Source organism: Coccinella septempunctata, chromosome 1 (assembly GCF_907165205.1).
Source record: "Coccinella septempunctata chromosome 1, icCocSept1.1, whole genome shotgun sequence".
In the NCBI taxonomy this organism is placed as follows: domain Eukaryota; kingdom Metazoa; phylum Arthropoda; class Insecta; order Coleoptera; family Coccinellidae; genus Coccinella; species Coccinella septempunctata.
Window position 1 is genome coordinate 21,076,567 of NC_058189.1, and position 13,382 is coordinate 21,089,948.

A 13,382-nucleotide genomic window follows, 5' to 3' on the forward strand; every position below is an offset into this window, starting at 1 on the left:
GTAACGCTGTCAGTGCAACTTTGGTTGCGGTTACGACTAGATTATCTTGTGGCACAGGTATCCTGAGACGGCAAGGTCTGAGACGTAACTTGAGCAACGCAGAGAGCCATTTCCTGCTCAAGCCAATGTTTAGGCTACGTAATTGTGGGAAACAGAGTTATACCGCTCATGTTCGGTCGACAGAGCCTCGTTCGTAAGAACAGGGTGCACCGCGAGTAGGTGAGGTTGACATTTGAGAGGAGAGGCTTTAAATTCCTTCCCCCTTACACCCCAAAACAACAACTAAATCAATCAATTCACTTCCTATAAATATCTTGACTTACTAGAAAAACTCTGTTAGGTCGTACAAATCTCGACAAGAGTACTGACAAACGTCAAAGTTTGTTTACGTTTCGCAGCGCCCTCAACGGATTGGATTCGCGATTTGTTTATGAACATTATTAGTGTTCTGTGTTCAAAGCCTATCTCCTTGCTACTAACCTAAGTTATAGTTTCCATGATTAAAAATTAAAACAAACGGACTGTAGCGTTTTATCAAACAACTGTAGAACTGTTTTTTTCAAACTTAATAATATTTAGTTTTTTGTTTTACGCTGTTTATCAACCGCAGATTAGAGGGAGTGTGCTGTCAACAACAGGAACTAAGTTGAACGAGTAAAATCCAAAGATATGTGTAATATTCTTGGTAAAATCTCTTGTTCCTCTTATGTGGTTAAAGATTTTGTTTATGGTGAATAAAAGGAACATAACGTTTTAGTTGAACAAAAAGTGTACAGAGCTTCAATCATTAATGTTAAGAGCATTATTGTCGAAATGTTGACAATTCAAGAAGTGATATGGGAGACTTTTCGACTTATTAATTATGCCGCCATAGGTATTCTTCCATACAAAACATGGAAATATTTCTACGATACATATAAAGAAGAGAAAGATTTCTGTGATGAGGAAAGTTTGTATCATAAAAGGCACAATTGTGTTGTCACATTCTCTAAAGGAAGGAGTCACATTGGTTGGTGTGGAATTCAGGAGTTAAATTTAAATATTTACAATGTGAAATCTGTATATGAACCATTCTTATATTTCATCGATACAGCACAAAAAAGCTTAGATGTTGCTATCATGTCTCTGAATGTAAAATGTATTATAGAATCTTTGATAGCGGCTCATAAGAGAGGAGTGAATGTTAGAGTTATATCGAATTTTTATATGGATAAAAATTCTCTTCAACTCTATAAGCAAATGGAGAGGAATGGAATACTCATCACATTATATGTGTCAAAAGAAAAATCAAATAGTATCATGCACACAAAATATATAGTCAAAGACTACTGTGCACAGAAAGGAGGCCATCTCCTTACAGGCTCATTCAACTTAACAGATGTTGCATTTAGTAATAATTATGAAGATGTTGTATTCACAAGTCAAAGAATAATGGTTGAAGATTTCAAGAAAAATTTTTCAAAAATGTGGGATAGTTTTAAAGAAGATAACACTCAGATGTTTAATAGACTCGTTCTTGAGAATGCAGGATTTTGCCTGGGTATATTAAATGAGGCTAAGATGTAGAAGCCAGATGGATTTAACAATGTAACAAAAGTTAAACATCAAAATTTCCACTATTCTGTCAATTATATTTCAATGAAAACAGTTTTTTCTGAAAATCCATAGTAGGATTTCTATCCGATATTTCTGTATTGAATAATATGTTATCTTTTTACTTTGTATGTTCACCTTATTGAGCCAAAATGATATTTTCCTCCTCCCATTGCTTTATTATAACCAAAGATTATAGATAGATATACTCTATAATCTTTGATTATAACCACAGCCTTCTATTTCTATAAGACGTCTCTATGGCTATGACAAAAACAACCCGGGGCGTTCAAGTGAGACGGCTGCTGTGTCCGACGTATGGAGAAAAGTAGTAGAAAAGAAAAAAAGAAAGATCCTCATTTTGAACTTACTGTACATAACTGGCATGGGGAAAAATTGTTGGGCAGTGAAAATAAGAAAGACTCGAAGCTGATATTATTGGAACCAAAGATAATATCTTTGATTGGAACTTGTTGACTCGAGTGATAAGAAACGGCAACAGGCCCCGGGTGAAGCTGGATGCGTTTACATTCGTGTGGAAAAATCTCGAATTTCTGAAGCTTTTTTTCTCGTATTGCCTATCTGTTTTCCGAGTCGAGAGTAGTACGCGCCTATGGTCTGGTTATTCGTCTTTCGCATTTTACGCGGACACGAACGTGCGGCGAAAGAAGAAGAAACAGAATTCCCGAACCTCTAAGGGCGCGTTCCACTAGGCGCTCACAACGCTCACGACGACCTAAGGCCGTTCCACTAGAAGATCACGATCGCCCGCTTCGAATCGATGGCGGCATCGTTTTCGATCATGACTATGGAGAGTAGAGAGAAGGAGAACGATCGCCGTACTAAAAATGTGTCTCCAAAAACGGGGAAAATAGGTGTCGCTGCGATTACAACGGGTATCGATAAGGAGTGGGGATTCAAGCGTCAATTTGAAATGAACAGCCTTCATTTTATTTAAGGTTATGTGTCATCGTGGTTTTTCTGATGATTTTTCAAATACCTTTCTTCAAATCTATATTGAATATGAGTTCTCTGAATTATATGCAATAAAATGCAAGTCGAAATCAATGAAATTCAAAAGAAATCACTGATCAAAAAAATTGTACCTACTTTTGTTTATCATTGTTTATTGAAAGCAGCTATGTTAGTTGGTTTACTAATCTTCAAAATTATATAAATCCGTAGTGAGGAGCAGTACACATCAAGACAACAAAAGGTAGCAGTCTCAGATTTATCACTTAGGTATTAGAGTAGATTCTTTTGCCAATACTCAGCTGAGAACCGATATAAACCATATATTATGTTATGCCAACAAAATTCTTCAAGAATATTTACTTCTGAACCATGTAGTTTTATTGGTTAAATATTCTAATTCAGAAGAGTCAACTTCTCACGAGGGATGACAATTTCGATTTCGTTTATAATGAATCCATCATCTTTTTGATATCTTCATCGCAAAAGTGCTCTTGACACACAAATTGATTGGGAGTTGATTCTTGAGATAAGGTTTTTTCCAATTTTCTCTCAAAAATGCTCTCGGAAATTTTATCTCTTCTCCTTTTCTTTCCGATGCCAAAACACTCTTATACTAGCGCACGCTTCAACATTTCACCATGGTCATATGTTGTTCTCTTATCAAAAATCGACAATAATAATATTCCTATCATCTGTCACCAGGGAAACAGTTCACTCAGCCAACGAGCCAACTACAATTTGATTTGTGTAAACAAAATTTTGCACTCTCGTGATGGCCAGCGCGCCTGTTGGCAAAAGCATGAACTACTACTATTGGTACATATTTTAGGGGACAAAAAATCTGTGGTCTCAAAGCAGCGATCGTTCTCCTTCTCTCTACTCTCCATAATCATGACGACCCATGTCTGCCCGTTGGTCGAAGTGGTCGTTTGTGAACGTGTGGCGCTAAATTTAAAATGGATGAATTATCGTTGATTTCGTGACGTCGATTTCATTTGAACTTTGAAATAAAGTTATTATTTATTTATTTTATCATCAAATTCCGCTACAACTCGTAAATTTTATAAAATATCGGAGTCCATCTTCAACACTACCAAAGATCTTTGAACACTATTGCTTTCTCACGAACAAGAACACAAGATTTGTAAATAAATTCTGATTCCCACTGTACCAATGTTGTGAAAGCTAAACCGCTTAAATCAAAGAAGAACTTGGCGAGAGTTTGGTTCTTCATCTTTCTCAAGAGAATCAAATTATACAAAACTGATTTCTGCATTCATTCCGCTATTTGAATTTTCAAAAACGAGTTCACCGTCGCTCACGTACCGTTCCACTAGCCTATACGCTTTTGAAGCCGGGCACTAGTGGAACGGTAATTCGGGCGGTCGTGGTCGTGATCGTTGTGAACGGCGTGAGCGCCTAGTGGAACGCACCCTAAATCAGCTATTTTTCCACGAGGAGCTAAATGCTCATACCCGTACCGACGTTGCCACGTCTACCTCTCATACTGAAACTGTCAACTTCGGTACTGAACAGAGATATAGAATATCTATAGATGGCTCGTTCCAGAATCGCATCTTTTTAATCTGTTACGTCATACCGTCCAATCAGAGCGCAGATCTACGTCTATCTACGAATCAGAGCAAAGTCTGCTCGCTCTCTTTCCTCCGAGATGTAATTCTGGAACTCTACAATACAGAGATATATCTCTGGTACTGAAACTTCAACCAGCTGTCAGATAGATGTCAAAATAAAATTGTGAGGTGTTGTGTAGGCAAAAATAACACATAATTTGGAATATTATTTTACTTTTAGTTAAAATACGTACATTGAAATGCATTATTTTTGTTTTTAATTTGATGGTGGTGTTAATGCTCATACCCGAACCGACGTTGCCACGTCTGTCGTCTACTTTTTAAGCCACAGAACATTTGAAAACTGTCAACTGTTCATCTCTGACAGCCCGTCAACTCATTTCACTTGTCTTATTTATTTTTATTTTGTTATCAAAGACGCAAAGACCGTTTATTATTTACATTTTTCATTAATATTTTTTGTGAAATTGTGGTAATAGTTATATCAGAAAATCTGTATTGAATAGATGACCAATGCAACACAAATAACAGGGTTGCAATCACTTACAACATGATTAACAACACTATCAACAAGAAGTTTTGAGCGGAACGTTAAATTAAACTGATATATCTACATATAACAACATAAGGGTCCTGTAACGTTCCTCGAACAACTGAAGAACATTAGAATCATTACTTGGAAGACTGAACCTGGTCGAAAGACCCTCTCGGTCAAAACAAAGATTTGGACCATTATAGGCCCCTCCAACCTTCTAGCCTCACAAAAATTGTGGAGGCAAGCAAAAGCGTCATTACAAGTAAAACTCCTCACTTGACGAATATTTTCGTTGTTCCAAGGTATAAAGTATTTAACTTCATCTAGAACTCTAAGAATATTTATTTGGCAATCTGTAATAGATAAATAGATATATGAAAAGTAAGTTGATATTAAACTTTTGATATGATAACTATCATCATCATATACCAAGATTTCTGAATTAACAATAAATTTTCTTTCAGTGAATACAGAATACCTAATTTATTGAAATTTTGAAAAACAAATCAAGAAGTGGCGGATTTTATTCCCAGAAGATAAGCCGGATGTACGAAAGCATTCAGAGCGTAGCAGCCTACAAATACTTTTTAATTGGCCTTTTACCTAGGTTACTCTATAAAATATTTGGAACAAAATATTCCAGGAAAGTATTTCACAAAAGGGTTAGCACAGATGAATTGATGTATATGCAGATAAAGGAATGATGACCAACCTGTAATAAAATACTGCTATGGGGATTGTGAAACCGTGGATCCATATGGATCACCATAGTAGACCATTGTTCCTGGCCTTTATTTCTACAGCGTTTGTACGGGTAATAAGAGATGGAATGAATATTTTCTCAAAATGTAAATACATAATTTTGTGTAATTTAGTTGTATTAAATATTCTTGAAAAGATGCACCGTTTCATTGAAAAGGTGTATTCACTATAGGTATATATAACACAGGAACACGATAGTAGAAGTAATAAACTTTATTGAAACAATGTTTCCAAGCGCTAACAACTCAGGTCTTCCTGCCCAGGAACAGTATAAAAATATAATCGATACAAAATAGAACTAGTAAGAAAAACAGCATAAATATAATGAGTATAAATAACTGAAATCATTAACTCATCGAGTTCTCTTAATGCCAACATTCGAATTCATTGAAATTGATGAAAAAATCGAAGACAAACATCCAAGGTGGGCGCTAAAGTAAACAGGAGCCAAAAAGGTAAACTAGTATAAGTCAGCTTTCTTAATAATAGCATTTTTGTTGTCTCCTCGTCAAGTAATTTAAGTGAAGCTTCTTATGCTAAAATATAGAAATTTCTTCCGGAATAGGAAAAAAACTTAACACTGTTTCCTCAGCCTCCACATCCAACAACACAACGAGAAAATGGCATAATTATTCACTTCCTGCTAAAATACTGTGTGACTTTCCCAAGATATTGAATACTTTCATTACCATTACTGGCATTAATAACGCACATTTAACACTGTTGGCTAAAGAATCACTAGGATTAACACCACCATCAAATTAAAAACAAAAATAATGCATTTCAATGTACGTATTTTAACTAGAAGTAAAATAATATTCCAAATTATGTGTTATTTTTGCCTACACAACCTCCACAATTTTATTTTGACGTCTATCTGACAGCTGGTTGAAGTTTCAGTACCGAAGTTGACAGTTTCAGAATGAGAGGTAGACGTGGCAACGTCGGTACGGGTATGAGCATTTAGCTCCTCGTGTTGCAAGTGATTGCAACCCGGTTATTTGTGTTGCATTGGTCATCTATTCAATACAGATTTTCTCATATAACTATTACCACAATTTCACAAAGAATATTAATGAAAAATGTAAATAATAAACGGTCTCTGATAACAAAATAAAAATAAATAAAACATGTGAAATGAGTTGACAGGCTGTCAGAGATAGACAGTTGACAGTTTACAAATGTTCTGTGGCTTAAAAAGTAGACGACAGACGTGGCAACGTCGGTACGGGTATGAGCATTTAGCTCCTCGTTATTTTTCCCTCTTACCTCTCCCACTCGGTGCTTACGAAATTAGTAGTACTAGATGAAGAATCGCCATTTTTTTACCGTTTCAGAAATATATCATACATCCCCGTCATTTTGATCTACTGTTTTGATAAGAAAAAATACATCTTTATGTTATGGCTCAGGAAATATATTTGTTGGAAAAAATCATAGTACGCCACTGGAATGCTATCAAGAAAGTGTCTAAATAATTTTTTTCATTTCAACATCCTAGCTCAAACAGAAACGGAGATAATGACCAGAGGAAATTTATATTTAACCTAGAACTTGAAAATAAAAAAAAAAGAGTGATGCAGTTGATTGCATTATTTATAGCTTTGTTTTGGTTCGCACTTGAGGCGGTTCTGAATCGGTTCAAAGTAGTGGAGCAGCTATGGTGTGGGAAGCTACATGCATGCTATGCGCGAGCTTACGCTGAATAAATAAATATGCGACTGTTTTGAACCGTTCTGGAACCATCCTAAAAGCGAACCAAAACAGGACTAGTTTCTCGAAAAATGACGACCATAATGTGCAATGCATTTCCTCTATCTCGTTGGGTTGAAAAAGTTGTAATTAAGGTATCACCAATTTTGCCCACTGTGTATGTCAAAAACCTTACCTAACGATCTATTGAAATGAAAATCAATATAAATTGGATTTTTATTTATTTTAACAAAAGTTATTCTTGTGCTTTCTTGGGTTGTTTTCCACGTTTGGGTTTTTGCGACCTCAAGACAGCACTGGCTCTGCGTAATGCTACCTTGGTCAAATCGGTCCTGTATTTTTCATTCTTCATCAGACGTTTCAGTTTAAAGAGGGATCTTCTTGGTCCAGATTTGAATGTGGTTTTCATGGTACATTCTTTAGGTTTATTCTGAAAACAAAATAAAATATTAACAAAACCTACAAAGATGGCTCCTAAAATATCATGCTTTTAAACAGCACAAGGAACTCAACCTAATCCTACCATATATAGAGTGTGTCATTGTTGCACGATCATAGGGTATCCCGATGTAGAGCTACTCTAGAAGAGCCCAAAAAACCTATACATGATATAATCAAAGCGACACCAGGGTCGTGTTCGGAATCAACGTCGAACGTTGCCAACGCTCTCTTTAACGGCACTTAACGGTCCGATAACTAATAGAACAACCGTTTCAGACGTCGGACGCACACCGGGCGATGATTCTGTACGCTGCCCAGAGGTTCCTCAGCAATATTTTCAAAATCTGACAACTTTTGAACCACTAAGCATTATCGATTAATACAATTTATGGATCGTATGATGTGCTGCAACAGGTCAATCGATCAATATTTCAGAAATCCAGGATTTTCTGTCAAGCTCAGATTCAACAGCCAGTTGATCCAAAAATTTTGAATTTGACTGAAATATCATTTTTATTTTTCCCGGGCGCTCACATACACTACACTATTCTGCTCAATCCACATTCATATTCCCAAAATATTCCAGTCTTAGGCAAATACACTTAAGATTGTAATGATTTCAAATATCATCAAATAATTGACAGGATTGAATCTGGCTATCTAGGGGGTCATCATGCTGCATTCAACTGTATGGGAACTGGAATGGCTTCGTAGGTAGCAAAATTCGACGAAAAGTGTGTCCGACTGAGAGGGAAGATGTAAGAGCAACCCTTGTCTCTCTAGCGTGTTTTTGTTTACACTATTATAACCTAAATTTAAATGTTATTTCCGTAGATAAATTTTAAATTAATGTCTTTTTGTCAGTATTTTAGTAAAAATCGTGGTGAAAAATTGTTTAGAAGCCATATACTTCCGATTTTCATTCCTAAGAAACTCGAAAAATGTCTATATATCAAGTCAAGTTAGCTGTTGAACAGAATTTCTTGTGCTTTTTCAAAGGTTAAATATAGTTTTTTGGTGAGTGTTTTTTAAGTCTATGTGTTTCCCAGAGTGACAAAAGTGGTTTTTGAAGTAACAAAAAACATTTTGAATAAGAAGAATTTCATAACAACAATGGTCCAGTATTGTGTTGGAAACGGATGCCATAATGCAGGGGACATTAATATAATATAATATTTTTTCTGTGAAGTGTTGGTATCACATAAACCAATCCATCCTGATCGGTTTTACGGAACTGAAAATCCACAAAAGGAGAGAAGCAGTAAATAATTAGGAATTATGCCTCATGTTTTTCATTTTTCGTTTTTCATAGGTTCCCTCTCCGAAAACCTTTTGCTTTACAACTTCGGACCTAAAGCTACAGGAAAGAAAAATTGGTATCCGTAGAAATACGTTTGCAGAAAAAAATTTGCGGTCCCCCACAGGAAACATTTCTTGGCAGTTTGTCAAGGAATTAGAAAAAGTTCAAATGGAGGAAGGCCTAAGGTTGGCTAATTCCCTCTCATCTCAGCATATCAATTATAAAAATAGGATTATGAATGTCAGATTAGCTACTCAAACAATGAGTAATGTGGTAGCGGATGCTATTGAATTTCTTGATAAAAAATGTAAGAACTTACAATTCGAAGATAGTGCCGCTACCGTTGAATTCATTAGAAAAATTGATGGGAGTGTTTGACATTCTTAATTCTAGAAATCCGTTCCAGAGACGGTTTAAAGCTCCAATTAGATCTTCTTCCCTGAGGTATGTTGGGGAAATTTTCAGTGAAACTAGAATATTTAGAATCATTGGAAATTGATGATACCAACATTCTTTTTCACTGTCGAAAGACATTCGCTTTAGGATTTGTTTTGACCATGAAGAGTGCACTAGGGCTAGTGTAGAATGTTTCATCAATCAAAATTGATGAATGATGAACTTCATGGGGATCCTCTACTATTCGTCAGAAAATGACTAAATTAATTTTATTTAATAATTGTTAAGCAAATGTAACATTTTTGTCCCAATTATGTTAAATAAAAATATTTCAGCAATTTTGTTCTTTACTTTTTGATATGGTTCCTTTTATATATTGAACTATTTGGAATATTTAAAATCTCTCGCACTGACACCAGAGACGACTGTCTCTGCTGACACTGCTTTTCATATGATTCCAAAGCTTTCCGCGAAGCTTTTCAGAAGATCATTTCCTATATTCTTGCCTCACGATTATATAATATAGACCATATTAGTGAGCTTAGGCGGGTAATTTGAATCGCGATCCATCCGTGGATCTGGTCCCTGAATTCCCTATGCATTTCTTATGGGACTAAAAATGCCGCGTACTTCTCGCCAGTTTTTTGATATTTTAGCGAATTTCTTAAGATTTATTCCTGTTGGAATGTGTTCTATGATCCTTTCTTAACAAGTTGAAAACAAAATTTCGTAATAAAATGGTATATTTTTTTAATAATGGATCAATATGAAATTGGTCGGCAAGATCCATGGAAGTTTGTCGACTTTTCGTAGCTTCATTTCGTTTCTAACCTCTGAAGCTGACATCATTCTAACGCGCAAGCGTAGCATGTCATTTTCTTTGTTACGGTTCATGATTGACGTATAGCAGAAATGATCTACGACATACGGATATATTCCGTATAATATGTTCAATTTTGATTTTAGGACATATAAAAGTATTTTGTGATGTAAAATGTACTTGGAAACAACCTCTAATAATTGCGGCACCCAATTTTGCATGTCTTTATATTAACATTTACTTCTAACTAGCGATATTCCATCTTAAAGTCGATTCCTATGTAAAAAAATTTGAATATGGATCTCCTGCCTGATTCTAACCTCACTAATATGGTCTATAATTAATATTTATATTCAAATTAATCTCGGAATAGGATTTCGACAGGGTTTTGGCGATCAAAAACATTTCCAGCTTTAGATGAGTGATTGTGTGGAGAACCACTGATGAATGGTACCAGACTCAAGCAACTAAGACACATCATTTATTTATGTATGAAGTAGTTTGTAGATATGCAATGAACTATCAGAAAGGAAAAAAATTTACTCATCTATGAATTTAGAACAAGAGTGTTAAATTTTAAATAACCAAGCTACCTGTTTTTTGGGCCTCTTGTAGACTAAGGTGAATCCTTTTTTGTCAGGTCCATCAACAATACCAACTGTTTTTTTGTGAACTAGGCCATTATACCTGTACGAGCTCAAGTTGGTGAGGTTATTGGGTTCCTGTAGAGAGAATATCAATTAGTAATATTTATTGACAATACCTGAAGAAAAATTTATCAGGAAAGCTTCAGTTTGATTTCTCAGCATAGCCTTCAGCGATCTTGGTGGAAAAAAAATCATCATGAAAAATTAGTTAAAAAGCTACGAATCCTAATGTCACATATGAGCCGTTCAGAGGAAAAGTGGTATAAGTCACAAATTCCGATTTTTGAGTTATACCGATATTTGGGTACCAAAGGTTGTATATTTATCTCTTTATGAGTGGTATGAGTCAAATCGTCGTTTTGATCGAGTTAAACGCATTTAATGTTTTTCCTCTCACTCAAAACAATCAATTGAAACGTAAAACCTTAATTTCCAACATTTCACTTAATTGTAGTTAGATCACTTTTCCTCTAAGCCACTCATATATCGATACATTGTCGCCAAAACATCGTAAGCCTCATCATCGTAATGCCTTGTGAATTACGATGTTTTGGAAAAATGTGTCGATATATTCAAAAGAACCAGTAATGAAATGTAAGAAATACCTACTGTGCTGAAGGGTTTGCTTATGTTCCTTTTTTTCAACAAAAAGGCATTATTATTCCTGATAATACTCCAAACTAGGTGAGACGACATCTTAACTGTAAAAACAATTAAAGTCAATAAAATGAAACGTTAGAATTACACTAACACGTGCTCCTGTTTTTAAGAAGTTGAACATCTTGATTCGTAGGAGTTCTAATGCAAAATTATTTCCATAAGGTGAATACCTCGTCACAGGATTGATTAATGTATTGAAAACAAACCTTACCGAAAGAAATTGTAATATATTAGAAACCTTACCCAAAACTTTCTCAACAAGGTGTTCAGAGAAAAGAGAATGGCGGTGTCGAGTAGTTAGTCACAGAATAATAAATACATAGAGAAAAAGTAGCTGAATTCTTCTTCTTTTTTTTTTCCTTATTATGTGCCCGTCTGGCGCCATCTACACATGGAACAATCTGACTCTTCCAGTTATTCTATCCAGAGATATCTCTGATTCTATTCCAAAGATTATAGGGTTTTATAATATTTGATAATATCCACTTTTTCTTTCTTGTATCGTTGGTTGCGGTATATTAGTGTTCTGTGATTGCGGTTAAATAGCACAACCACCGTCCGTTTCGCTTACATGAATTTTAAAAAGACACAGAACATAAACATCAGAAAAGATAACAAACAACAACGGTGAGTGACTAGACCTCAATCTGTTGACGGTTGTTATGTCGTTTCTAGGGAGGTCGACCTCATGAAACCAGGGCCTTTGATCAAAGACTTAAGAACGAACATTTCATTTCCTAATTTCTCCTAAATCGAGAAGTCTAATTCAGATCAAAGATTATAGAGTTAACCTAAATCCATTATCCTTGATTCAGATCTCGATAGACTCAGGGATGAATATTCAGTCCGCATATTGTGCACCGTCAAGTCATGAGCGAAGTGAGGAAGATGAGGAGAGGAATAGTAGCCATCGGACAGCAGAGGCAAGGCTTCAATTAGAAGTGGCGGCCTAGCCAGTGTTTCAAGGATATGATTTTTGGAAGGACCGGGTTGTTCCTGATCTCTCTGAGCTAGCTTAGAGATAAATTTGATCGCAAACCAGAATCTGCGAAATTTAAGTGGTAACTTCCTAGATTCTGCCATAATGATCGGAATGGGGGTCGATCTCATGTATCCCATATCAACTCGCACTGCACTCGATCCATGAGGGTTTCAGGTCAATTCCCATCATACTAGAAATAGCCATAATCGAGATACGGACGAATTATGGACCTGTACAACAACAAAGGCGCCTCAGGTCTCAGGATGAGAACCTCGCCATGTTCTACAGACCGATTACATGACATTTATTCCCTGGGAAGCTAAAGCACAAATTCGTTCAATAAGCATGATCCGATGTTCCATTCCAGATTTTGATGAATGGTAACTTCCAAATATATTGTATGTTAGACCCACGGAATATCAGCACCACACAGTTTTAGGGCTGTGTTGGAGTTCAATTTCGCTGTCTTGTGATAGCAGAGATGAGCGATTATTTTATTTGGAGAGATCTCTCCAAATAGCAACTTCAACTCGAGTTGAAGGTGCTTAGAGGAGGCCCACCTCTCAATCGAGGATAAAGCCTGAGTCATTGTTTGATAAGCCGTTGAGAAATCGGGCGCCGAGACTACAAGGATGGTATCATCACCGTATTTGAGAACCGTCATACTAGGGATGTTACCAAATGAATGGTAATCTCTAACGAAGAACATTGACCAGTACAGGACTTTCTTGAGCGCCAAGACCAAGACCAAGAATCTTCTTAAAATATAGGTCCAGTAGAAATATCTTTCTATTAACTGACTGTGGCTGTCGATGGGGAATTAGTGCTCAAACATCTGATGAATCTCAAGGAAGCCTCCTCTTCTAATCCTGATGGCCCTTCCCCTTTTACATTGAGAAAGTGCCCATCTGGGCACTGTTACATCTGGGCAAAAATAATCCTAAGACTCAATATGTGGCCACC

General features: G+C 36.1%; 2 protein-coding genes across 2 annotated transcripts; one reads left to right on the plus strand and one right to left on the minus strand.

Moving 5' to 3' along the window:
• Positions 1 to 450: 450 nt before the first annotated feature.
• On the plus strand, positions 451 to 1,717 carry LOC123322909 (mitochondrial cardiolipin hydrolase-like). Its single transcript, XM_044910991.1, has one exon. The coding sequence runs from the start codon at positions 814 to 816 to the stop codon at positions 1,564 to 1,566; it is 753 nt and encodes a 250-aa protein (XP_044766926.1). The 5' UTR covers positions 451 to 813; the 3' UTR covers positions 1,567 to 1,717.
• A 5,660-nt stretch (positions 1,718 to 7,377) lies between these two features.
• Positions 7,378 to 11,818, minus strand: LOC123322910 (60S ribosomal protein L28-like). The gene is made up of 4 exons (XM_044910992.1): positions 11,681 to 11,818; positions 11,387 to 11,478; positions 10,724 to 10,852; positions 7,378 to 7,603 (listed from the first exon to the last, which is right to left on the minus strand). The coding sequence occupies exons 2-4, from the start codon at positions 11,471 to 11,473 to the stop codon at positions 7,409 to 7,411; spliced, it is 411 nt and encodes a 136-aa protein (XP_044766927.1). The 5' UTR covers positions 11,474 to 11,478; positions 11,681 to 11,818; the 3' UTR covers positions 7,378 to 7,408.
• Between the last annotated feature and the right edge of the window lie 1,564 nt (positions 11,819 to 13,382).

Excerpts from the sequence above, each read along its gene's own strand:
- LOC123322909 (XM_044910991.1), top strand. The coding sequence starts at position 814 with ATGTTGACAATTCAAGAAGTGATATGGGAGACTTTTCGACTTATTAAT.
- LOC123322910 (XM_044910992.1), bottom strand. The coding sequence starts at position 11,473 with ATGTCGTCTCACCTAGTTTGGAGTATTATCAGGAATAATAATGCCTTT. Across the intron at positions 10,853-11,386 it reads TAAGCAAACCCTTCAGCACA|GAACCCAATAACCTCACCAA; the intron begins GTAGGTATTTCT and ends TTCTCTCTACAG. Across the intron at positions 7,604-10,723 it reads ACAAGAGGCCCAAAAAACAG|AATAAACCTAAAGAATGTAC; the intron begins GTAGCTTGGTTA and ends TTTTGTTTTCAG.